General features: G+C 44.2%; 1 protein-coding gene across 1 annotated transcript; it reads right to left on the bottom strand.

Moving 5' to 3' along the window:
* Window positions 1–726: 726 nt before the first annotated feature.
* On the bottom strand, window positions 727–25,886 carry ACE2 (angiotensin converting enzyme 2; the record flags this gene model as incomplete). Its single annotated transcript, XM_084227026.1, has 18 exons — window positions 727–847; window positions 1,477–1,671; window positions 3,262–3,378; window positions 4,332–4,432; window positions 8,994–9,052; window positions 9,952–10,124; window positions 10,460–10,582; window positions 11,216–11,314; window positions 12,793–12,937; window positions 13,726–13,952; window positions 14,986–15,155; window positions 16,640–16,737; window positions 17,443–17,551; window positions 18,049–18,161; window positions 19,827–19,970; window positions 20,614–20,707; window positions 22,593–22,751; window positions 25,698–25,886. The coding sequence occupies 18 exons, from the start codon at window positions 25,884–25,886 to the stop codon at window positions 727–729; spliced, it is 2,436 nt and encodes an 811-aa protein (XP_084083152.1).
* Between the last annotated feature and the right edge of the window lie 1,159 nt (window positions 25,887–27,045).

Raw genomic sequence — 27,045 nt, 5'->3', positions numbered from 1 at the left:
ATGGCCAAGGTATAGGGAAAAACAATCAAAACCACTTTGATAATTTAGTATTAAGGAAGTTTCCATTTTTAATGTCAACATAAAAGAGAAATTTTTTTTGAGGGAGCATGGGCTATTTCGTCTCTACAATACTTATCAAGCAAACAGTTAGAAAAATAACTTATGTTATAATTTTCTAATAAACTTCCACTGCTTGTTAGTCTTCATCCAGTATCCATTTTACATTGACACAGATTTCTTGAAGGTGCAAAAATTGCAGTTATCTCATATCAAACTGAGTTCTTTATCACTAAGGTTCTTCTGATAGTCAAGGGTTTTTTCACCACTTTCTTTAGAAACACTTTTGAGGTCTCCATCTGGAAAGATCGAGATGTTCTTCAGGCGTATGTGAGTTATTGTTTTGAGTGTCTTGGTCTGTATACAACTGTATACTTCCAAGATTTTGTATCTCATTAAACAGGAAACAGAAGTTGGATGCAGCACACACATGAAAAGAAGCACAAATGGTGTGTAATGTTATGCCCATAATTCATAGAAAAGCCATGCATGTTTTCTAGTTACCACATAAAGAGCAGATTCAGTTGCTATTGGCCATGAACCAGTAGATTAATGGTCAACCAGAAGACATTGTTTGATGACATCCATTGTGTTTTGCTCCTTTGCTAGGGACTATTGTTACAAGTGAAATGAAAAAAAAACCAGAAGCCCTTAGTGTACCCACACCTTTTAAAATGATGTTTGTGTCTCTTCAGCTGGCTCAAAGCCCAGGTTGCTTCTTCCCTCTTCCCCATAAGGGTTCACCTCTTCATGATTCGATCCTGCTTCACCTCTGCTTTCCCTTGCTCTCCTGCAATGAAAATTAATTTTATATTAGAAGGTCCCTGTTCTGTTACAAATCCTTCTGGATCCCCAGAATCCCTGACTGTAAATAATACTGTGTTTAACTGGAAATATTTATATAAAAGAAATCGAGCTAGGTTTAAGCAGAACTGTAGAAATCTGCTATGTTCTTAGAAACCCTGTTAGTGGAGGGACACAGAAAACCAACAAAGCTATACTTGCTAATGCAGCAATATTTAAGGAAAATGCCATTACTGTACAGCCTACAATCAGATTAAAGAAAACTGCAGGTCCTGGTGAATGTGAGCAACTCTGCTGTTGGAGAGGGCACCATGTTCCCAGCAGGACATCCCCTCCACCCTGGCAGAAGCCTGGCCACCCTGCAGCTCCCTGTGGCCAAAGCATTGGTTAAACTGATGGTGATGGGGAAATTGCATTAAGCTGCCAAAGCTGTCCTGTACTGAGAGACAGGGAGATGAACCTTTAGCTATCACTGTTGATGGGAAAGGGATAACAGGCTTGCATTCCTTAACTTGCTTCAGGTAAACTGAAGCCTAAGCTGTAAAAAATCCTGTTTATTCAATTATAGGGACATCTTCCAGCAGTCATGACCACAGTATCGAAATTATTACTCACTTTTTGCGATCCCTCTGCCCAGTGATGATCAAGGCAATAACTCCAATGACAACCAGACTGATGACCACCCCAAATACAATTAACCAGATGGTTACTGGTGGTTCATAAGGGGCAGCCAGGGTCGGAAGTATTCCCACAAACTCCAGCGTGCTGTCATCGAGTCTGAAAGCCTCATTCATTCGTCCTCGAGACATCCTGCCATCGAATGCAAGTACAAGGAGTTTCACACATTTATTGAAAGGAAAGGAACAGTTTTCAGTTTTTTCATAAATCTTCAGCATGGAAAGCTTCCCCTGACCATCTCAGTTAAAAGGCTGCAGAGGAAGTACTGCTAAACCCATTTTCCTTCTGCTGTGTGAGTAACAGCTATAGAAACTTAAACCCTTAATCTACTGTAGCTTAACTGACGTGTTCAGACACTCTATGGACTCTTAAACTCAGTCTTAACATTTATTAAATGAAGCTGCTGATCTCCTTCTCTCTTTGTATTTTGCCCTTCATTCTCTTTACCATTTCTTGTGTGTGGAGAGTTTTGTGGACGCCTGGTTAGAAGAGAGGGGTCATAATAAGTTGCAGCTGGTAAAGCAATAGGGTCATGAGCAAGGACACTGTCTCCTTGAGCAAGAAGTTATATAATGACAAAATAGAGAGAACAGGGTCTAGCCAGAGCAGAAAACCACAAGCATCCTGAATATGTGATAGTAGAAGTGGAGCTAACCTCCACCTGCGGACCAGTTATGAGCTCTACTTTTTGCAATATGTATGAACCTTATTACTATTCTTATAAAAGTATGCTTATTGCATAAATAAAGTTGAGACTTGATCATCATCGGATGGGCTTGTCTCCCGTCGACTCCGACACTTGTGTTTTGAAAAGTTTCTTAGTTATGCCACATAAAACCACAGCTTTGACATCTTACCTGTTTCCCTCCTACAATCTTACACAATTTTGATTAGTGTGTTTCTCACTGCCCTGAAACCCCTTTCCCTGGTGTTTCATCTGTGCCATGTTTTTCCTTAAACTTCCACATCTGCTACTGAGTGCTAACCCAAGAGCTACTTTCACAGCCATATTCTTCTCCCTCAGTTCACCAATGTATCTCACTGCTTCTTCAACCCCATCTCAGGTTGATGCTGCTTTTAGATTTGTGCCCTCTTCATTTCCCACTGCACATTACCCATGATCTTCTGCAGAGTTGCAGTTTTACTTATCATTTTTATAGCAATGACTTACAGTGGTGCCACACCATGCTATAAAAGAGCTGTTCATTGACCTGTGAGTGGGAACTAGCTCCTGCTCTGACCTCCTCTATCTAATCAAATACATCTGGCTGTCTTTTTAGTACACCATTATTCTGAAGTCCTTGTTCACAATAATTTTTGCACTGACTTTTCAAAAATGAGAGGAAGAGCACACGTGTGCATGCACACATCATTACTGTATTCTGTATTTCAGGATATAAAATAGTTCCTGTTAAAGATTGAGCAATTAGGTCAGCTGGCAAGGTCTGATGCAAATAAGATGTGTTTTGGCAACACCCTGGAGCATTTTACTTTGGCTGTTGTCCAAGATGCCATCTGATAGATGGACTATTTTCTCTCTGCCATAATAATTTTCATCCTAGCATCTCTCATCCCACTATTTTCATTTTAACTGCAGGATTTACTTTCTTGTCACTGCTTCTGCCTCAGCTAACTTAAGCACTGCTTTCCCTTCCAACCTTCCATCTGGTTGGTTGGTTAGTTGGTTGGTTGCTTTTTTTTTCCCAGAAAGCAAAATCTCACCTGATGGCATTTTCCACGTCAGCTTTGGGCACAACATCACTGATATTACCTGGCATGCTGACAGCAATGTAGAAGGAGATCCTTTGTGTCTCTTCCCCAACATGAATGTCTGTAATACTGAAGGAGAAACAGAAGAAAAAGGTTATTTTCATTGTTGAGGTGACATTAGCTTTTAATTCGAGCCAGCCAACAGTTGTGTTTGATTGACATTTCCAGAGGTTTAGTTTACACTGGGGGCATAGTGAAATCAGCTGGGAAGTGAAATCTGTTTTCCTGCCAGAATCCCTTTTTCTATGTGCTAATTTGTAACTTGAGCTGAGAGAGCCTCCCTCACACCTAAGACAAGTCTTGGTGTAATTTTCCATAGCACATAATCACTTGCAGAACAGAGAGTGTTTGGGGTTGATCTCATGAATGAGGTGATGTATGAAGTACAAAGTGGAAAAAAAAAAAGCTTTCTTCCCTATTCTTGTGGAGTAGATTCTAGATATTACATGACTGTTGTTCTAAAAAGTAATATCTAATAGCTTTAGTAGATAGCTTCTGAACATTATTGAAGATACTTAATGAAAAGGGTTGTTTTTCACACCAAAATCACTTTCAGGTGAAAGATTTTATGCTTGTAACTGAACCTACATAAGATTACTGACTCTTTATGAAATTCTAGTCCTTTATAGTCAGCATGTTTATCTTTCCTTAGCCCCAAACCTCTTGGATATTCAGTATGATACACATACATTGCTAGAAATGTTTCTTTCTAATTAGTCTGCCTTCCCTGATATTTCTATATATGTGCTTGGCACAAATTGCAAAGGTTCATCTCCATCACTGAGAAGCTGCAGGAGACAAAGCCTTCTTACCTAACTTTAGCACATTATTCCAAAACTTCAAGTTCTTGAGGGGAAAGATCTCACGTACCCAAGCTGTCATCTTGCCTTTCACAAACAATGTTTGACATTGTTTCTGTCACCTCACATTTGACAGGAGGCACAGTTAATCCCACCAGTTCATGCCATTAGCTGAGCAGAAGCAATGCAGGCAGAGCTGGCACAATTAGGCAAGCCACTCACTCGAAGGCAGCTTTCTGTTTCTTCACCTCTGCAAAGTATTTCCTCATGGCATAGGCAACAGATGACTTGAACAAGAAGAGCTCGCTTTCATCCCATTCATACTGCAGAAACAGCACAAGAGAAATTCCTCAGAGATGGCAAGAAATCAGGGACATTAAGAAATCCTTCTGAAAAGAAATAGCAACCGTAATGCTTGGCATGCACTTCAGTATTATTCATTTGTGCCATGACAGCACATCAGAAACCAACCCAAACCCTTTAGATCTGTTAATCTGGGCCCTGTGCAGGAGAATAACCAAGGAGGCATCCCTGCTGCCAGACAGGAGGCACAGCTGCTGTCCCTCTGCAATCTCTGTCACCTTCATATGGGACTGCTGAAGATGCTGCAGTCCCAGCACACCTCCCTGCCTTACAGGGAGAAAAGGCATCAGCAAGGCTATTCCTACTAAATATAGTATATTCTCTTTGAGTTGTAAAGATTTCATGATTTAGATTCTTGTTTTAATCACATAGTTTTATTTGCAGAGCTGTTCTGTTAAGGAGGAGAACCTTTGTGGTACAGTTGTTGTGTGAAAGTGGCTAATTTATTTGCTTGATGAGCTCAGATTTTTGTTTGTGGTCTGTTTTGGTAAAAAACTCTTTGCATCAGTGCTTCTGCAGCAAGCACATATTTGGGATTTTTCCCCCTGGAGAATAGATAGGTGATATAAAAAAAATGTACTGCCTGTGTGCAGGCTTCTCCTGGCTTGCCTTATGAGTCCAAAGTTATTTGCAGTGGAAGACAAAAACAGCTTCTCTGGGGCAGGAACAAAGAGCTGTGCAGGGGGCAAAAAGCACCACAGGAGGCGATAAAGCAACCTGGTCTGTTGTGAAATAGCATGTGTGCACGAAGGGAAAATCCCCAGCTGAACTCTGCAGCAATATCTTTTTATTCTACTCAGGCATAGATTTGATTGTGTTTATGGTACCTGGGCAGGAAGGCCCATAAATGCTGTCAGTGATAGAAAGTGCTCAGACTTTCTTGAGCATTATTCAGGAAGGTGTGGTAGAAGGCAGCTCCATTTTAACAGGCCTTATAAAAACCTAGCTACATTTTTCAGATGTGTCCACCTCTTGACACTGATGTAAAATGAGAGAGATGTATAAATATCCATGAGGAAGATAGGGATAGACAGGGATAAACTGTTTAGCTGGATCTGTTGCAATGGCACAAGGAGTAATGGTTTTAGACTAAAGAAGAGTTGATTTAGATTAGTTACTGGCAAGAAATTCTTTACAGTGGTGAGGCATTGGAACAGGTTGCCCAGAGAGGTGGTGGAGACTCAGTTTCTAGAAACATTCAAGGTCAGGCTGGGTGAGGCTTACAGCAACTTGATCTAGCTGAAGGTGTCCTTTCTCATTGCAGTTGGGTTGGGCTAGCTGATCTTTAAAGGTCCCTCACAACCTAAAGAGTCCTGATTCTATTAATAAAGGGCAGAAAGGACCCACTGCTGTCAGTCCCTTCAGGACCAGGTCCCAGGAAAGGCACAGGCACCCAAAGCCACGGCAATCAGAGCAGTCCCCGGGCCGTTTGGAGGGCAGGGGCTGTGCCAGCCCTGCTGTTCCCACCAGGAAAGGCTGAGGCTCAGTTCCCTTTGCGAGGCAATGCCCCCAGCTTTCTCCTGCTGGCACAGCCCTGCACTGAAGCTCCTCTTCTTGTTACTGCTGCTGCCTCCAGCAGCTGGCACTGTTCACTATCACAGCTAAGAGGCTGTTGTTGGGGTTTCTCAATTTTCTATTTATGCCCAACATCTTTAGGCTTGCAGCGCTGGTTTTTATTATTTTTACCAGGATCTAATTGAGCTTGATTCCTCTACTGATGCTTTCTGTACTTAGCATGTTAACTTTTTATTAATTTATTAATTTGTCTAACTTATACTTTGTCATTCCAGTCTAATGTATTCTAATTTCCACTGTGCCTCTCAATTGCCCTCATAAATACTATTACTGGCTGTGTGGATGGGAAGTACCTGGCTGGCTTCTGATCTGTGTTTGAGGTGTGATCACCCACACGGCTCCCCAGGCACCCACCCCACACTGTGCCTTACAGAAGCTGCTTTGCTTTTCAGAGAGAAATGAACTCTGCCAGGCACCTCTGCTCTGTTACAGTGTGTTCACTCTGAGATCCCATGTGTGATTTGAAAGACAGCGTAAGTGTGGCCTCTGATTCAAAAAGGATTTTTCATTGTCAAATACATCTAAATGCCTACAGGCTGACAGCTCTCCATTCTCTAACACTGTCTTGTGTGACAGCCCTTTACAATGTGATCACACATATGGCATTGAGCTGGTAGAGAATTTTGAATTAACGTTTGGAGAGGGGACTGGTTTTCAAGAGGCAGTCAGGGGCTGGTGCTCCTGGAACCGTTTATCTTAAATATGACAGACCCCAAGGCATTCAGTGGGGATCCTGTAGCAGTTTCCCTTGTGCAGGCACTTTCATAAAGCCCCAGCTGAAGCAAAGCTGTGGCTGTTTCAGCCTCATCAGCTGCACCGGTGATCCAGCAATGCTGCGGCTGCAGCTCTAATCTCATCAGCCTGAAAACAATTAGCAGGGTAATTGCGGCAGTGCACGCTCTGCTACAGCTGGCGCTGAGCCCATCCCAGAGTCTGGATGCTTAATTTGCCAGAGCTGGGGGCTCTTGAGACGTCCCTGCTGGGGCTGAGTCACGGCCTGTGTGAGCTGCAGCTGCCCTGGCGCCCAGCACAGCTGCACCTGAGCCCCAGAGCAGGAACCTTTCCCAGCCTGAGCCCCAGAGCAGGAACCTTTCCCTGCCTGAGTCCCAGAGCAGGAACCTTTCCCAGCCTGAGCCCCAGAGCAGGAACCCTTCCCTGCCTGAGCCCCAGAGCAGGAACCCTTCCCCGCCTGCTCTCTCCAGAGCCAGCGAGCACAAATGCAAAACTGTTTGCTGGCATATTCAGACTGCTTTGTGCTGTTAGGTCAGGGCAAAGCAACACAAAATACACCTTAAACAAACAATTGCCCACAGCTTCTGTGCACTGTGAGCCGTGCAAAGCACCCAGAACACATTGCTCTGTGTAGCTGGGCTGAGATTCTGCCTGAGATTCCCCCTGCCATTCTCTATGCCAGTTCATGCATGTGCCATTACCTGCTGCTGCCGTGCCAGCATTCAGCCGTGTCCCTGGGGGCTCAGCAAAAGGCACACACAAAAGGCAGAAAGCAAGCAAATAGAAAAGGTTTCTTGCAAGTCAGTGATGTGAACTGGTTTGGAGAGGAAAATGTATGGCTTGCTCTTCAGAGCTTAGGAACCTACTGTCCATACAATAATTCAAATTAAGTAATCTGTACGAGATTGTTTTACAGCTGCTCAATTGCATAACAAAAGACTATGATGGCTAAAGGCAGGCATAAAAATGATACTAAGCTAAACATTAACCATAATGACTAATAAACGTGTTGTAATATGGAACCTTTTTATGCTGTTGATATCAGTTTTGAATTGTATCTAACTCGACTAGGCAGTCTAGGAAGCAATAAAACTCCAGTGGGGCTTGCGTGTGAGAGAGTGATAGAAGCAAGAGCATCAATTCATGAAAAATGGGCCCGTGGTTTGTGTCCTTGCTAGTGCAATAGGCTCCAACACGCAGGTCTAAATGGCCTGCCTGATGACATACTCATTCTTGGAAAATTACTGATGTCCTACAAGGTGAAAATGGCTATTAGCAGGAATGAAGTGTCTGCACTTAAACCTTCTACACTGCCTCCATGAGATTAGCATAAAGAGGAAGAGTTAGAATAAGGAGTGAATTTGCAGCCTGGGTTAAGCAGATGGGCTAAGCCAACGCTCTGTTTAAAATCGTAAAAGCCATCTTCGGCTTTGATGAGATTTTTTTCATTGCTGTAATACATTTTATTGGACCAGCTGGTATAATTGGGCAAAGCAGACAAGCTCCTGGGAATGAAAGCCCTTCGCCTCATCTGAAACAGAAGCAGCTGCAGTGCACTGTCCCCTGCAATCTCAATAACAAAGCTGTCTCTGCATCAGGGTTGGAGGGCAGGGAGGCAGCTGAGCATATCAGCCTGGAAATATTACTGTAAACAGCCAAACAAAAATCTATGGAGAAATGCTAACAGATGTGTTTTAGTTTGAAATCAAGAGCATTTAAGGACAGAGAGTGGGATCCACCAGCCTGCTTTTAAATGTGAAGTTAGCTGCTCTAATACCTTCTGAAGGCAGCCACCACAGCCACACGATAATGGCAATTGGAAGAAATTAGATAGAAGCTTTAAGCGGAGACATGAACAAATCTGGGGAAAATACAGCCATTTTCAGGAACAAAGGTTCCTCAATGTTGGCCCTCCAGGCCTGTTCTGGAGGAGGAGGAGGAAAATCCCGATTGGTATCTCTACAGAATAACTCACCTAGCTGAGATGCCTTTCCTAAAATGGGTGGGTTCACTCAGAAATTCCTCCACTAAGTTTAGAGGCAGCCTTGACCACAAACTTAGACAAGACACCTTTTGTGTGATAACCCTCCAGGTGAGCCGATGCTGCCTGTCAGACACAAAGATCAGCCATGCCCTGACTCATTTTCTGAGCCATTACCACGAGGTCTCTGTTGCCCAACAGTAAGAAGGGTGCCACAGCACAGACACACTCACCGCCTGGTCCCCCAGAGCTGACTTCAGGCTGATGCGCACTTTGATGGCATTGCTAGAATCTGGTTCAGAAAGAAACAAGGGCCAGGTTAGAGCTGCTGCAACAGGAAGTCTGCTCCTGGGAAATGCTGAGGTGGCAAAAGCTTCCTTACAGGTTCCTTTGCTCCACTTGGAGAGCTGGGTGGGACTGATTTTGTTTCCCTTTTGTCAGCTCTACTGCCAACACACTCATCTGAGCTGTCAGTTCCCAAGTCTGGCTTTGTAGCAGATAGAAGGAAAATTCCTCTCTTCCATCACTGGGAATGAGCAGCTTAGATGCAGATGCTGGTGCTTGGTAAGGTGAATCCCACTGTCAGAGACTGGCACAGGGCCGTGAGAGTTACAATGCTCTCTAGTGCCAGCAATGATTACACAAATATAACCTGTCTGGTCCATCACCCAGTGTCACAATAAGCTGAAAAGTGCATTTTTCTACAGTCTCCTCCTTTTCCTCCCCTTGAGCTCCCCTCTTTGACTAACACATGTCAGCAAAACCATAGCAGTAATTTTTTTGTACTGGTTTGCCCCTACACCTAGCTCCCTGGACAAGTGGCCCCCAGCTCTGCAATACAGGCACACTGCTCTCAGGAAAGTGCCACACAAGACACACAGAAAGCTTCTGAGACTTTCTTTCTTCTGTAAAGCAATCCTACACTCTGAGTGCTGCCATCATGAAAAAAAAGACACCTCAATTTCTGAGAGCTAGGTGAGGCTCTGACAAACACACAAGCTGACTTCCTCAGCTCTGGCCATGAGGAAGCCAGGTGGTTTTCCTGTCAGTAAAACTGACAGCTCAGTGTTTATTTCCCATAACCCTGCTTTTTTAGGGAGAATAGCCTCCAACAGCTACGAGAGGCACTTTGCTAACCCAGGGTTGTGAGGAATAACTTGTGTCCTTAAATCACCCCCAAACCATACGTACATGGTGTCCAGTCTGTTTTCCAGCCAACAAATCTGCCAGAATTGTTTTTTTTCAGCCACTCATATAAAGGTTCAAAGTAGTGGAGCAAGGGAGCTGCATTCATGTATTTCTCTCCTGTTGCACTTTCCAGTGCTTGAGTCCAGGGCTGGGATCTCCCTAATTCCAGCAATTGTCTGTATATGTGGAATGAGAAGTAATATGTTATTGCCATGTTCCACCTAGGTGAGAAAAACACTCTGTGATCAGTATAAAGGTGTTCTTCTTTGCTTCTGATTTCACTCCTTTGCCCCACTATTCCTATTAATAAAAATATTTTATTCCCACAAACAAGTAATTAAACCTCTGATGTTTAGAACCTTAGTGTACATAAATTCAGTCAACTTGTCCAAATGAATTGAGCAGGTATAGGCTAAATTTGCAAGCTAGGTTTATTCTTGATACAACCTCCTTTACTCCAGAAGCTTTGTTACACTCTGATTTATTACATGTGAGAAATTTGCTTAGTTACCTGAGTTTCTGCCCAGCTTCAGTGGAGTTGGTAATGTCACATTTGTGAAGAGGGCCAGTATGGTTGGCTGCCTTGCAAAGTGCCTCCTGAAACTGGAACTGATAGATGGTGCGGGTGTAATACCTACAGGAAGGGCAAGGAAAAGGGAGGCACAGGTTTTATTAGCTGTCTGCCAAGGAAACCTGCAAGCCTTTGGCCTTTGGAAAGCTCTGCTGCATCAGCTGTCACTCCTGCTTGGGAGACTGCACTGCAGGGACAGAGGCCAGCTGATATTTACAGGCTAGGCTAACTCAAATCTAGCAAAATGCCAGGATCAAGTGGACTAGAAGAGCCCCAAATCTGTTTGTTGCCACATAAATCAGAAGAGAGTAAAGTTTTTAAGGTCCAGCTCTCTGCTCTGAGCCCTCTAAAATGAGGTGGCTGGGACACAGCGGACATCCAGGGCTGCATGCTCATGGCCCAAATGACACAGTGACCCCCCCAGGAGGCAAACACCTCATACAGAAGTGCTCCTGCTGGTTTGATGGCAGCATGAAACTTTCCTGTTCAGCAAGAAGGTCAGCAGCCTCCTCACTGCTCAGAGATTATAATGGAACAACCCCTGATGTGCAGAGAAACACTCCCATTGAAATCAGCAACCTTCAGTCTGGGCTTTAAACAAAATAAGATTGGGTCCTGAGACTATCCAGCAGATGTTTTAGGTAGCTGGGGCTTGCTCTGTAGACAAAACTGAAGTCATGAATTAAACTGCAGTACCTTATGAAGGAGTAATCATTGGCCACGTGAAACAGCGCGGCAGCGTCGCAGTAAGTCTCATCATGAGGGACTGGCTCCACAACACCAACTATGGCTCTCCTGGAAATGAAGGAACAACACTGGGTTTCTGTTTATAGACAACAAGCAAAGGTAATCTGACTCAGCTTTCTTCTGTTTGGTCTGATACATATGGACACCTCTCACTTGCAAACAGAAGAATTCCATACAATTCCCAGTAACCCCAAGAGAGTTCTGCTCCACAGCTGCAGACCACAGAGAGGAAGCTGTTTGGAAACTCATAATGCAAGGAAGGGATTTGTAGGAAGGCAGGGTGTGCAGGGATCAATTAGTGGCGTGAAATAATCTGCAAGACATTCACACAACCACCTCGTGCCCTGGGCCATCCCAAGTTTAGAGACCTGTATTTCATTCCTGGCAAGGGCACGCAGTGACTGGGCAACCCAAAAGGTAAATGGCCTCCTGTGCCACTGTGCTGGAGATAAGATTTCTCTTTATTTTCCTCTCCTGAGACTGTGTTTCCTGAGAAACAAACCCATGCCTTGAGTTCTGAAAATGGTAATAAACTTCCATGGAAATATTTTTCATAAACCTGTATTTCAAGCAGAGAGCTTTGCAGTGCCACTGCAACAGATGCGATAAGCTTCCCTAAACAATTTGTCATTCTCTATTTCTCTGACATCTCTGCTACTTTTGAATACATTGAAGCTGATTGATTTTTACAGTGGGTCAGGAGGCTTGCATATATCAACTTTTATTATAGATTCTGTTTGCTCATGGAGGCTTGCTGTTCTTGTTCGTGTTAGAGTTCAGGCTCCATTTTCAGCATGGGGCTTGTTTGGTTTCTTTGCATTTTTCTGCCTTCACATTAAAACCAACCTGGGAAATTACAAACTCCAGTCTGAACCACATTTATTTTAATCTTGTGCTCCAAGGTGCTGAAAATAGACTGATTGATGGGCACAATCTGAGAAGGCACCTCTGGCTGTAACTTGCCAAGGGACCTGTATTTTCTGTACCAAGAAAGGTGGTATCTCTGTACACAAGGAAGGAAAGATTCAGTCTGAAATCTTTCAGACAATTTACCTCCAAAAGCACTACATGGTGGGAAGGAAACACAAAGCAGAGAAGTGAATTCAGATACTTGGTGGATTGAGATATGCATGTTTCCCTGGCTGGCCAGTACAATGAACCTCACTTTCCACTTGTCCTTAAGGATGTGGGGAGCAAACCAGAGCACAATGAGACCAATGAGACTTAGAGAAGGGCTGTACTTTAGCTGTGAAGAGGTCTTGGGGAATGTGTCAGGAGGACAGCAATGTTGATCTGGAACAGGCCATGCAAAGGCCATGGGCTGTCTTTATCAGGAAGCTGACATGAGACATTATGAGACATTGTCCACACCACAGCTGGGTATTTCTGTCTAGCACTCTACTGGTATTTACAGAAAAACCCAGAGACACTGATCCCTATGGGGGCACAAACACCTCAGTATGTTAACCTGGGTTGAGTTTGCAGGTTCATATGAAAAAAAAATCCCCTTTGTTTCTCAAACTTACTTCATCTCCCACCACCGTTTGGTCCATTCCTGCTTTGTAATCTCACCCCTAAACACCATCCACCTCCACTTCTCCAGCATGTAAGTAAAAGGCATTGTTCCAACAATGGTTAGTGCTTGTTTGAGCAGAAAGTTGATTTCAGTTTCTGAAGAGAGAAGCAGTTAAGGCAATGGTTATGGCAGCAATTGGTATCTGATTGGATGGCTACAGTTGTTTCCTTTTACAGTTAATGCTTACATCTTGTTTGAATTACAGATTTTCACTAAGGAAAAAGTGGAAGGAAGAATACTACTGAAAAAAACATAAGATAATTCAGGAATTGCACACTGTTTTGTCTCTTTTCCCCAAACTCTTAAATGACCTAGTCCTTTGACATTTACATTTAGTTACTCATCACTGAGAATCCCTCCAGTCTCTGAAGAAATTTTGAGCTGAAGACATCTCAAAATGTATAAAATGTGCATCTTCATCCATCAAAGGCAGAACTCAGAAGCCAGATGAACTGCATTATGATGAGGGCCTACCTATGTTTTCACTCAATATTCATTTAAGCAGGAGATGTAAATCTCAAGGTTTCAGTTTCATTTGAACTGCTAAATACATATCTTGATAGAGATATGTATGGATTCATGCAACAGAGACTGAAAAGAGTTTTGGAGACTAATCTAAATGAACTATGAAGATTTAAGGATGAGTTGTTCGGTACTGAAGGTAGTGAAGTGCTAGCTACTTCTTTTTAAATTATGTAACAGCATTGTAAAGCAGTGATCCTTGCTTCACAATGCAGTTTGGGGAAAAAAACAGTATTCCTGGTAAATTGGAGGAATAAGATTTTCAGAAGCCTGACAGAGTTTACAGGCACAATCTTCTGCTACAAAATAAGGACAGAAAGTGCTTTCACAAAAAACGCATCATAGGTATGCATTTATTTACCTTCATCATCTTGGAAAGTTGGCTCTAGGAGACCAAGAGATTTCAGGTGCTGAGGGGTGGCTGCAGAGAGCGACATGATTTCCCCCACAGCTTCGTGGAAGCCCTCGTTGGCGCCGCTCCTCAGCAGGTAGGGCTGCCGGGCGTAGGCCATGTCGTACTCAATGTGCCCCATCTCGTGGTGCGCCGTCAGGAAGTCATCCATGCTCACCTTGGTGCACATCTTGATCCTGCTCACCAGAATAAAGTGTCTGTGCTTAGAGACAGAGGGGCCCAGAGAAAGGCTGGCTGAGCCCTGTGTGCCGCAGCCACGGGGCAAATGCCCTTTGCAAAACCTGGGCAGCTACATCCTGGTATGCAGTGCAGATCCTCCTGCTACAGCAATACTTCATGGGCAACTCAGCAAAACACCTTCAGCCACCTTGAAATTGTCCAGGGAGTCAGAGAAAACTGCTGTTTTGGGAGAACAGCTGCTCCTTAAAACCTGGCAATAAATTCAGCGTATGTGTGGGAGTGAGTAACCACCCCCAGCCTCAGTAAGACAGTAATGTATAAAACCCTGTGTGTTGGTGACTCCTGCTACTTCATCCTCACGCAGGATTTACAATTTACTAAAGGAATGTCTTCCAAACAGGGTTTCTTTTCACCTTCCCCAGACTGCTGAGGTGGGACACTGATGTGTTTCACTAAGGCTCTGCTGTGCACCAGCTTCTTTCCCTGGGTAACTGTGCAGACTGCAAGAGGGGCCAGAATTTCTGTGAGAAGTATTCGTTGTGTGGGAACTTGCTGTCCCACTTCTTTCCCAAGCATGGAAGAGACTGATGGATTTTAACTGGATAACTCTGCTAGATATAGACAGTGGACTCTCAGGAGAGTTTTCCCTTGCTACCCAGGGACCCGCTGCCATTGCTGCAAAATGTGCAGTTGTCCATAAATCTCACTGGTATCCACCTGCATTTCTGCTTATCCCTTAAGCCTTAGAACATAGCCATTATTTCTCTAATTCATAAAAATATTAGTCACATCTCAGCTAAAATTTGAGAGTAGATCTATGAGTAAGTTTGAGTAGATCTTCACAGGAAAAGTTATACAGAAAGGTTTACAATCCCACAGGATCCCTGCTCTCTTGTCTTCCTTCCTCCTCTTTTCAGCCAGAAGAAAAATAAAGGAGAAATTGTAACTGAAGACAGCATGGTGAACCTTTAGTGAAAATATGTTTCTTCTAGGAGGCAGTACAAGAAGGGGTCATAGCAATGTCAGTACCTGTAATCATTTTTGCCCAGGTCCCATGCTGTAGGATGGCAGACAACCTTCCTGCCGTCGGTTGGCTCTGTGAGCATGGAGTTATTCCAGAAGCCCTCGGTCATGTTATAAAGTCCAATGGAAGCAAAGAAGGCCTCAGCAGATTTGAATATTTTAATTGCATCCCATTTCTGAAAGAGACAATGCCACCATTAACCTCTGCTTCTGCATGCAGCCTGTTCCCAATGCTCTGCTTGATGCAGGGCACCTGACTTTACATATTTCCCAGGAGCTTCACACCTGCACCTGGCCTATCGAGAATAAGTCAATAGTGTCTGCCTTTGGCACTTCTGTGAATTCTGCTGGGAACTGGAATTGTTTTCCCTGCAAACAAAATAGGTTTCTGCACTCAGAGGTTCAGCAGATAGCACCTGACCCAGACCAGAGAGGCTCTCAATAAAAGATAAAGTAAGATAGAAAATGCATTCCTGTATGTCAGATCTGTGATCCACTCCTTCAGTCACTTCAGTCAACCTGGGGACAACACATTTGAGGAAGTGGAGCTACATTCCCAGGAGATGAGCATGAGAGACTTCAGCCAGAACCATAAAACCTGGCAAATGTATCTATGGGAGTTGCTTATCAGAGCAAAACTTCATGGTTATGTTCAGGATAATTTTGCCATTTGGCAGTTTTATTGTTCTACCCAGCAGGAGCTCTTCATTTACTGAAATGAGCTCTCACAGAGACCTGGGTGGCAAACAGCTCATTTGGATGAAAATCCCAAATTGGGCACACCCACCAACAAGGAGGAGCCCACCCACTGCTCAAAGGCTTTGTAAATAATGCTTCCCTTCTTGCAGTGGTACTTCAACAGACACACATTTATGACTACAAGTGGGTCAGTTGTGTAAAACAGAGGTGAGGTTAATGCAGACTTGTGCAAACTGCTAAGGAATCAATTTCAACTATTCCTTCTCTTGCCAACATAACATTTTCATGGAGTGCTGCCTACGAGAGGAGAGTAGATTTCAGGTGAATAATTGCACTTCAGAAATCAAATTCCATCTAGTTCCATCAAATTCCCTTTAGTTTAAAAAGGAGTAAGGCTTTGGCAAGACTACAGGGAATTATCTTCACCCATGTTCTTGGTGTGGTAAAGGTGGTGTCAGCTGTGAGCTCTACAGATCTCAAACACCGACCTTTTGCTGCTATGCAGTTATCAGAAGATAACAGGCAGCACTGCAGTTTCTCTATCTGTATCCAAATAAACAAGACTGACAAAAACAAGCTGTGATTTACAAACTATTTGATTATGGTAATGACTGGCAAAGGTCATATTTGATACCAGCCCACTCCAGGAGTCCTGAAATATTTATAAGTACAAAATATATCTCTTAATGGACAAGAGTCTCTGAGGAAAAGAGACTTGGAGACAAGATTAAGGGGGTCAAAGAGGGTGGAGGAAAACAGAGAACAGCTAAGGTAACAGTGAAAAATGCATAAATGCTTAAAAGTGAAAAGCAAAAAACTGATGCAAAAAGCAACACTTTGTTGGCAGTGTGTCTGCCTGAGGGCAGCCATGGATTACTAGAGAGCAGCTGATATGTGGTACATAATTTTTATACCTTCTAGATTTGTTACATAATGCATATTGCATGAAGGCATGCCTTACCTTTTCAACCATTGCAGAAGTTACATCAATGTTTGGTTTGGCTGGATAGGGAACAGTCAAGGCATACAGATTTGTCCAGAATCTACCCCACATATCACCTTCAGAAAAGCAGACAAAGAAATACTTTAAATGATTTATTATGTATTGCTCAAAGGTGCCAGACAGGTCTATAAATCGTGCAGGGTCAAAAATAGGGACTCCTATTCATCTAACCAGGCCTGATCCAGATGTGAAGGGGAGCAGTTCTGGAAGGTCATGGATAGGATAAACTCAGATCAAGGATCCTTTTATTACCCAATATCAGCAATTCTTGGATAATACGGTTTCAGGACTGATGATATTCCTAAAGCTGTATGAAAACTTAACATCCATTTTTTTAGTCCACATGATTGTTGTGCCATGTTCAGGTACACAACACTTATGGCAGCTTAATGCATGCCCAGTTATGAAATGTGGGATCTTAGAGTAAAATCTGAAAAGAAAAACAAGTCTCTCTGAAACTCATTTCTAAGGAAGACAAGTGCTGGAGAGGGGAGGGAAATGTCCCAGCCAGGTGCTAGAGTTTGGTGCTATGTCAGCTTGGGCAAGGATGAGAATACCTGCCCTCCCTTCCTGCAACTGCTGCTGAGCACTTGTGTCATCTCTGCTGGGAATTTATCCATTTCTCCTCTACCCTTCTTTTATCTGTAACCTTTTTGTTAATATCTCGATTAAACAGTCAGATTGTTCTCCACCCATGTGCCCTGTAGGTGACAGTGCTGTGTACAAAGCCAGAGCTGCACGCCGTGGATGTGCTGACATACCCAGCAAGTGAGCAGGGAGGCCTCCTGTGGAGCTGATGAGCGTGGGGCCGTACACTTGCCCCAGCTTGTGTCTCACATAGGCATGCAGCTGCTCATACAGAGGTTTTATCTGCAGGCAGAGGAGGAAAAGGAAACCATTTTTATTTTTCACTTTGCTCTATTCCGCTCATTACTCTTAAACGGAGAGCCTTGAGGCTCTCTCTGACAAAAAGCTCCTGGCAGGTGACTGCACCCCAAACCTGCAGCCTAGCTTTGCCCCCTGCCCCAGAGCTCAGGCACTGAATCCAGATTCCAACCACAGAAGTCCTGCTCAGGTACGAGGGAGGGAGCATTGCTAACTTTCGAGCTGGAGTATCAAGGATGCCATCTACCCCAGGGACCTGCAGAGCTCCCTCTTTCCCTGCCTTTGGGGACCAAGCTGGTCCTTGAACAGACACAGAGGGAGAAAAGTCATGTGTGTCTCCTCACATCTCTTTCTGTAAAACCCACGCAGACTGAGATCAGCCAGTCTAAAGCAGGTTCCATCTCCATTCATAACATCAGCAGTGAGCCCATCATTTCAAAACACAACCCTGCGACCCAGATCAGAGCTCTTCCTGCCTCTACCTGCTCAAATGTCTTCTCCACATCCTCAATCAGCTGGTCACGGCTGTACTTATAATCTTCTGGAGACTTTGCTTCATAATTTGCTCTCCAGTAGTCTCCATAGTCAGAATAACCTGTAAAGCATGGATGCATCACATGAGGACACCACGAGTGGCACTGCTTAGGTCTGCAGGAGAAGGGCAGCTCCCTGTGGATCCCAGGCAGACCTGCAGCCTTCCCCCAGAGCAGAGCAGCAAAATTCCAGATAGTTTGGAGTAGGGGATACAGTATGGGTAAATGAAGATGGTATAGAAGGTAATCCCAATGAGTTGCAGCTGGACCAATTACTAAAGATTAGAAGCAGGCCTGATCTTAACAGGCCACACCTGTAGCCCATAAGAACAAGTGGTATAAAAGAGTGGATTGGTGGGACCTGGAGTAAGAGTGGTTAGGTGGTTCTGCAAGGACCAGGAATAGGCAGTGCATAGAGGAGTCACTTGTGAGAAAAATCAAGGAGATATGATGCTCTGGTGCTATGAGATCCTTGCACTATAAGGATGTTGGAACTCATGATATCTGAAATCGCAGTTTGGGTTTAGTAGAGAGGAAAAAGCCTCCCCAAGGGCCCCACTTATGAACATGCAGCTGTGGCAGACTTCCAAGAAATTCAGAAATTGATGTCATGGTTATCAGCTAGTTAGGGTCATTCAGTCTGGAGATGGAGGTCAAAGGAAATCAGGAATCCTGACTGGAGCTCCTGGGCTATGAGGGACAGCAGCCTCTGCTCAGGCTGGATGCTAACAGGTTTTCACAGAAGGCATGAACTGGTGGACATTGAATATGGGCCTCCTCTTCCAGAAACTAAACCTCCAGGACAGATGCAGATACCAGCAGTGCAATTCAGCTCCCAGTTCCACTGCATCTTCCAGTCCACTGAGCTCCATCAATCCTGGAGTAAAAATGGCTCCTAGCTGAAGTCTCTTCCTTAGTGGTACAGAGGAAGGCCATAATGGCCATTTTCTAATGTTTGGCTTTTTTTCCCTGTCTTACTGTTTGGGCCATGTTTTTGTATCCAGCTCCAGCCGGACAGATTTTGCTAAACAAGGAGGATGGGAAAGCAGGTGATACAGCTGTAGTTGGCCAAGAGACAGATGATGTAGCTACTTCAGAAGCTACTTTAGAAGACCCCAAAAGAAAACTAGAAGGCAGCTGCTACTGTTCCTTGACAAGAGTTCTGTATAATTTGTGTGGAGACTGGAAGCACAGTTCCCTTAATACAAAATCTTTTTTGAACTCCCAGCTGCACCTGCTGTCCCAGGCCTACCAAACCTGATCATTCCAGCTAGGGAATAATGCTTATAAATGTGCCAGTGACTGTGGCTGCTGCAAGAAGGTCAAGGCCCTTAGGAAAGATGTTGTCAAAACTCAGCAACGCTCAGAAGCTGTTTAAATGGAGTGTGCTTGTCCATAAATCACAATTGGTGCAGTGCTGGGTGCTATGTAATGAGGGGCACTGATGTATTATGGCCTTGGGAAAAGTGCCAACCAGGAAGGGTGCCAACTTGGCCAAAAAGGTGCCTCTTGTTCCAGGCTGGGAAGGAACCTCTGAACTGCTCAGAGGCAGCTGTCTGCATTGCCTCTTACTTTGAGACATGCACACCAAGAGCAAATTATATGCAAGTTATGCATGTGTTTTGAATTCCTGGGAAAATTGGGTAAGACTGCAGTATATTTACTAGGTTCTGGAAGCCAGAAGGAGAAGGAAAAAAAAAACCCAAAGAAAACAAAAATTGACTTACCATTAAGCCTTGCAACCTCATTTTCAAGTTCAACATACTCTTCATATAATGGTCTCATCATTCTGCCAACACCAGCTCTCCAGCCTTCCCAGGCCCACAGTCTCTCATTATAATCAGTGCTGTCAGCCATAATAGCATCCAGACCTGTCAGAACAAAAAAGTAGGTGCTAGGCTTTGAAAAAGCAGAATTTTTCTTTCATAACAGGCAAACAAACCAAAGTGAAAGAAATTCATGAACAGAGAAGAAAACACTTTTTACTTGATATATGAAAGATCCCATTCTTTCACTGCATCCTTTCCTAATTTAAGGTTTCCCCCTTGTCTTTAAGAAGCAGGGAGCACATCCATAGTCTCACAGGCTAATAGTCTCTCAAATGCTCTCCCCACATTAGCTTCCCTTAAGTTGGTAGAATTCTCAGGACTGGCCTCAATGTGACATTAAATCCAATGTGACATTAAATCCAATATGACTGAAGGCAGGGAATAAAAAATAGCTTTTCTATAATATAGGCAAACCCCAGCTGACAGGCAGGCTGCCAAACAAGCAGAGCAGCCCTCCCCAAGTGTTTTTTTGCTACAGACAGGAGACAGTATGTCTCGTGGGCAGAAGGTCCAATGGAGGTGCCTGAACTGCAAGGTGCAATTAACTTATGACTAAGCTTTAGATAGCAGGAAGTATCTGTTGAAATTACAGTCTGTTCTTTTGCAGTCAGGATCCACTCTTTGGCTTTCTCTTCCTGCACCCTCAGGGTGAAGAACACAGCAGGGGCAGTGGCTGGTGTCATACCTGGCTCCAGCACCAAGCACTCCGACGGATTGTTGATTTTACAGACGGTCCCAGTGCTGTAGATGGTGCTCATTGTATTTAGCACAGTGCTCAGCTGCAAGTTAGATGCAAGACAGCCTGTTAGAAACCCACTCTGTGCAAAATAACAGCCAATTATGCTAATTCCTTGAAAGCTAGAATCAACACTTTACCCACCAGCTTAATATTTAAGCATATATTTGAGCTCAGGAGAGATTAATGAAAGAATTTGCCTAAATGCATTACTGAACCAGATCTAGCTGGAAAAGACAGATAATCCCCCAAATATATGATACAACCTACAGGTTCTTAATATCCATTCAGACAGAGCTCTGGATTCAATGAGCACTGACTGTCACGAGAGAGCTATCGGCACACAGCAGCAATAAAAAAATAAAGTTTATCAATGTGCTTCCATAAGCATGAGCACACATAAACTGTGCAGGGAGGCTGTGGCTTTGAGTGGCAGCACAAAGGGCCCCTTTGGCAGGTGTCGCCTGTGGGTGTTCACATCACACTGACTGCATGGATCTCCTTGGACTCCACCACAGAGAAGCCATGGCTCACGTCCTGGGCCAGATGAAGGCCAAAATGCACCTGAAATCATTCAGCTGTGTTTCAGAACCTATGCTACGTGGCTTTGTTTTAAGTATTTTTTAATGTTTCCACATCTTCATGCCTCAAGGATAACATGTACCCCTTCTATCTTTCCCTTTAGGGCTATGCAAGTTTTCACTTAGAGCTTTAAATCAGAACTCTGAAGAGCTGTCAGTGGGAGGGGTAATTAGTGAGTACCTCTAACTTTAAAATCAGCATTAGAATCAATCAGTGCCCAGGCAAATTTTTGTGTCAGTGAGGAATACTTGGATATTCCTATGGAACCCCATCAGGATGTATAAAAAAAGTCACTTTTCAAACATGAATCAATAATTTCAGCCCCAAAGGCCATTATCTAGGAAATTCTAAGCGTCTAAACAGGGAGGGTACTGAAGAACATACCTCCTCAACAGAGACAACATTACCATTAGTGCACTGTTGTGATCCAAAATAAATGTTTGTTTGTTTGAACAGCCAGCATTCCCACCAGCACAGTCTGTTTTTCAGAAATGCATCTTATTTGGATCAAACAAGAGATCCAGCCAATCTGCTGCTTCCCTTGCATGGTGATTAGCACTGCTGACCTTAGCAGAAAAATCTCAGGATTCTCCTGTAATTAGGACTGTAGGATCCTGGGCTGTAGGTACCTGTGACTCATAGCTATGTTTCAATTGGATCTTCAGCAAAGGGAAAGTAATTTAACTCTCAAGGGTTTGGTTATAAATCGCTTTTGAGTCTGCATAGCCGCTCGCTCCAATTTCACATATAGTCATTATCCATATATCTGCCTCTTAGGTGAGCTTGTCAGTGCAAATGTCAGATCTCATTATGGTTCTTGCCGAATCTTGCTGGCCTTCAGCAGGTTTCTGTGGATTTTCTGTGCCATTTTCAGGCATCCCAGGGTGCCCAATGCAATGAAACATTTCTTCTTTTTCCCAGTGTAATAATGTACCATATTCAGAGAAAGAAAGACTTCCTCCATCTCCTCCTTTTTGACTCACTGATAGCCTTGTACCCATCTCTTTCTGCTCATTGCCCTAGGTCTGGACTTCACCAAGCATTTACCCCATGTCCTTTCTTGGTTTTATGGCTTATCTAGCTATAAGTGCAAGGACTGCTCTGAGGTGTGTTTGGAATTTATTCCATGGCAAAACTGCTGACAGAAATGGCAACCAGCTTCCTAGGCCAGACTCCCCACAGTCCTGTATTGCTGTGAGCACCTAGAGCAGGTACACTTCCACACCACATACTGCATCATCCCAAAACAACCAGAGAGGTGACAGCACCATGGCCTGGCTTGAGGGTGTTGTGAGAGGCAGCTGAACTCACCCCCCAGAAATGATGAAGTAGGCTCAACAACTTACTCTGTTATACTTTTCTGATGACAGCACAGATGATCCTCTTTCCTGGAGAATCTGGATCTGGAGCTTGGTGAGGTCATCCGTGATGCTGTCTGCTGGGAATTTGCTGGCATTCCCGGAGGCCTCCTCGTAAAACACGGACCACCTGGCGCCTGCCTCGCTCTGCAAGGGGTTCACACAGCCTGAATTAACCCCTCCGAGGCACTGGAGTGGCCTGATGCCCTCAGTGGACCAAAATATCACCTCTAGGAAAAACTTCATTTGTGAAGAACACCCGTGGACTGCGGGCTGAGCACTTACACCGCCCGGTGAAATGGCTGGAGAGCTTTTTGGTTGTGTTTTATTCACACATCCAAATAACCATTTTTTCTTTGGGAACAGCAAAAAGCATGACTGTCTGCTCACACCTCGGTTGTTATAATTGATCCAGCATCACTTTGCTGTGTCTCCTGCTATTCTAAATCACGTTTTCTTCCCTTAGTGCTTTTCTTCACCCACCTGTGAAGAAACAAGCCAGGGCACAAAGAGCTCTGTGACCCAGATGTCAATCCCCATTTCTGCTGCAGTAGCAGGAACACTCAGATAGTGATACTGAGTCTGTTTTTAAGGCAAATATCACTTTCTTCTGAAATGCTGGCAAATAAAAGATCATTCTTGGGCAAAGGAGGCTCTAAACCGGGGTCCAAATTGGGTGTGCAAAATCTCAACATTTTGCATGAGATTGCTTTTAACCCTTCTGCAATTACAGACTATATTATTGAATCCCCCAAATTTCAGTTCACAAAGTAGTAGCGTTAGAACACAATTCAGAGTGGAGACTGTCTCATTCACCTTTTTCTAATGTGTTTGTACACAGTCTAACACATCAGCAGCAATTCCAAATGGCAACAAGAACAGCACTAATTAACCTGGGTGCTTGGGAGAGTTTATTTAATTGTGCTTATGCCAGAGCTTCCCAGGTTGTGGATAGGACACCTGTAACACCCATCTCTCCCTGCTGAGGCATTGAGAACTGCAGTGTCCCACTGTGCCTGAGGAGCTCTTTCAGGCACCCTTCACCCCTTGCAGGCACACCAGTAAGACCAACACTCTCTGCAGGGCTGTGCACGAGTTGTTCAGCCCCGTGTGTGACAGGCTCCAGCACAGAGGGGTGGTGGCAGATGTAAACCCGTGGTAATCCCATCCCCACATCTCCCCCATCCTAGCTGCAGGAGGGCAGCCCTCACTGGGAGGCTTTCCAAACTCTCCCCTTCATGGGACACTCCTGACACTCCTCAGCAGCTTGCAGACCCCAGCGGGAGAGAGCCTGGTAAGCACCCAGAGAAGAGCATTGCTGTCCCAGTGTGTTCCTGAGCTCCTGGTCCTGAGCAGGAACAGAGAGGAGCCTCAGGAGTGGCAGGCAGAAGAGGGGGCTCACTGGCTACAAAAGCCAGGGGAAAGCAGTTATCTTGCTGTCCGATATTTCCACAATTAGAGGAATTGGTTGTTGAGTCAGAGGAATAGTTGTAGGGTTTGTGACACAATTTACAAGGAAAATGGATGTGAGGGAGCCAGAAGGGACAGTATTCATTAACTCTCCTCCAGCAGAATGGGAGGAGGGGAATCTGTGGGTTTATTGCCAGCGTTGCTGAAGAGATCAAGAGAGAGAAAAAGTTCTCTCTGAACACTAGACTAATTGGTTTTATTGCTGGTATCTCCTCATGTATTTTTATTATCATCTCATTAATGCTGAAAATACTATATAGGGCTTTCATTTTATGTGTTTGGAAACATTACAGTTTAAGTGTCTGGTGCCTCGGAAAAAATTCCAGATTGACAATGATTAGTCATTAGGATTTCTTCCAGCAACCAGTCTCCCTGCTTTAATTAAGAAATATGATAATTAAAACATGTTTTAATTAAGTTATATGACCACAAAGTGAAAGACCAGCCATTAGACAAAAATAGATGTAGGATGTTCAGCTTCATTTTTATGTTCTAAATTGTTTTCTCTAAGACTTGAGTTACCTTTAAAAATGTGACGCTTCAAAACAAAGAAAAAATCAAGGTGGTTTTGCTCATTTTGAAGGGCTTTGAGCTTATAAGATACTGAGCTGAGGCATGGCAATATCAGAAACCAGGCAGACCATGGCAGCCTGCTCTTGACAAGTTCCTGCCCAGAGACCTGGGGCAGACAGAGGCTGGTGTTGAGAAGCAAGAACTGTGTTGGAAGACAGCATAAATATAAGTGCTACAGTCCTTCCTGCAGATAGAAATGAGCTTTCAAACCAACATACAAGACCACTGTAATAGAAACTCCACTGCTGGCATTTGCCAGCCTGTGATCTCACTTCATTTTTCCCAGTCTAATACCTCCAGGCAGTCTACCAACAGCCCTGGCTATGAGGAGTGATGGGGGCAGGAGGAGATGTCCACCACTGAGTAACTGGTGCGGGCCCATAAATGCATCAGCAAACATTTAACAGAATGCCTGCATCCAGGAAATATTTGCATATTCACTGAGAAGTAAAACAGCTGCCTGTGTCAGTAAAAAGCCCAGTGTTATTTGGTCTTAGGGAAAGTTGGAGACCTGAGCTCATGCGAGTGCAAGGTTCAAATCCTGTTTCTTGCACCACAGACAGCACCTACCCAGGCCCTTGGAGAGGATCTTCACCCTCAGGATATCCCTCTCCGAGAGGAAAGGGAAATGCTTTGCTCTTGGAAAGGGAAACCCCACAGAGAAACACTACCCCAGGGGGCACTGGTGGTGTTGCCTCAGCAGAAGAAAGCATCTCTCTCCATCCAACACAGATTTTCAGGATGAACGTGCAGCACTCCCTTGCCTTTTCCCTCCACTCACTGGAGTGACCTGAAGCGATGGCTAGGGACAGCCCAGCTCCTGGACATCCCTCTGCAGTGCAGGCACTCCAGCTACTAACCCAAGCTGTAGATGCTGGCAGTGGCCCAGGCACATCCAGTGAGCATTGCCACGTTAAAGCAAGCCCCAAAATGAAGCACACCTACCAGAGAAGTGCCACTCCAGTTTCAGACAAGCTTGGTGGAACCAAAACAAACCAGAAAGTGTCAGATTCCTAAGAGAACAGTAAGGATGCAGGATGGAGTACTCACCATTTTATTGGCATTCTCCTCAGTGATGTTGGTGTTGTAGTTCCATGAGGCAATGGAGTTCTCATAGCTGATATCTTCTGCCCTCCTGTTAAACTCTTCTAAAAACGTTTGGGCTTGTTGTGTGACAGTCTGAGGGGTCACAACAGCACCCAGGCTGCAGAGAAGCCAGAAGTGGACCAACATATTCATGTTCTGGATGAGAACCTCTCAATGAAGTAGGTCTCCTCAGGCAAGCTTCTCTGTTGGCCTCTGCCTCATCAGCCTTCAAGCATGGCCACCGTGAAGAAGAAAGGCTGAATCCAATTTGCTGGACCTTTTATAGGTTTTATTCATTATAGGAGAGAAAGGAAAAAGTTTTTTATAAAAAGCCAAATAAACAAAAGTCAATGATTAACTTTGGAAAAACATAATTACTCCTGCCATTTTATGGCCTTCTTATAAAAGGCTTTTACTTTTGGTTAATGTTTCCCAAATGTGCTGTCAATGATACAGCTGGTCACTTTATCTATAGCCTACCCATGTCTCTGGTAGCTCAGAATCTGTCAATCCTTTAACAGGTTGGTGATAAGCTGTAAAAATATTTAGAAACTTCACTGAAACACTAAGCCAAGAACCTTAACTCCCAGGCAGGAAGAAAACCCAGTCATTCTGGGATAGGGTACCTGGTTGGGTGTTTAGGGACATGTTTTTAAAAGCTTTGCAATGCCCAGGTGATTTGGGGAACAGACCTCATTTTCAAAGCAATCGGGGCACATATAAACCTGAATTTTAAATGTGTTCACTGAGCCATCAAAAAGCAGCAAGAGACTTTGTGGGATCACAGCATCTTGTGTAGAGACCTAATCTGAACTATAAATCAACTGGATTTAAGGACTAAGGTGACTAAGGCTACTGAAATGACTCCATCTTAATATTTAAATACCTTTGCTAATCTAGCTAGGAACCCAGCAGTTACTGCAAATCAATGGGAAAATCAATGCATGAATTAGCTCTGGAAATGCAGCTTGGGTTGAGTGTTATCGATCAGACAGTGCCTTAGTATTTTTTAAATTAGCCTATTTCTGCTCAGGATCACTTGGATGGTTTTGTTTTGTGTCTTGTCAGGGCTTGTTTTGAGATGCAACTCTGAAGCCACATCCACAGGCTTGGTTTTCTGTTCCCAGCAGAGTTTCTCTGAAACCACCATGGGTCTGCCTCCACGGGAGCAGCAGGAATTGGCCCTTCATTGCCAAACCCTGGAGAGGAGGTCCGGCCCTCAGGAGCCCTTGGGAACCCAGCACAGCCTCAGCAGGGCCACCAGCAACCAGGACCTGGCAAGCACAGCCCGAAACCAGGGGCTCTGAGGAAA

This window comes from Fringilla coelebs, assembly GCF_963513975.1.
Source record: "Fringilla coelebs genome assembly, chromosome: 2".
Classification (NCBI taxonomy): Eukaryota; Metazoa; Chordata; class Aves; order Passeriformes; family Fringillidae; genus Fringilla; species Fringilla coelebs.
This window is presented reverse-complemented; position numbering and strand designations above follow the sequence as displayed.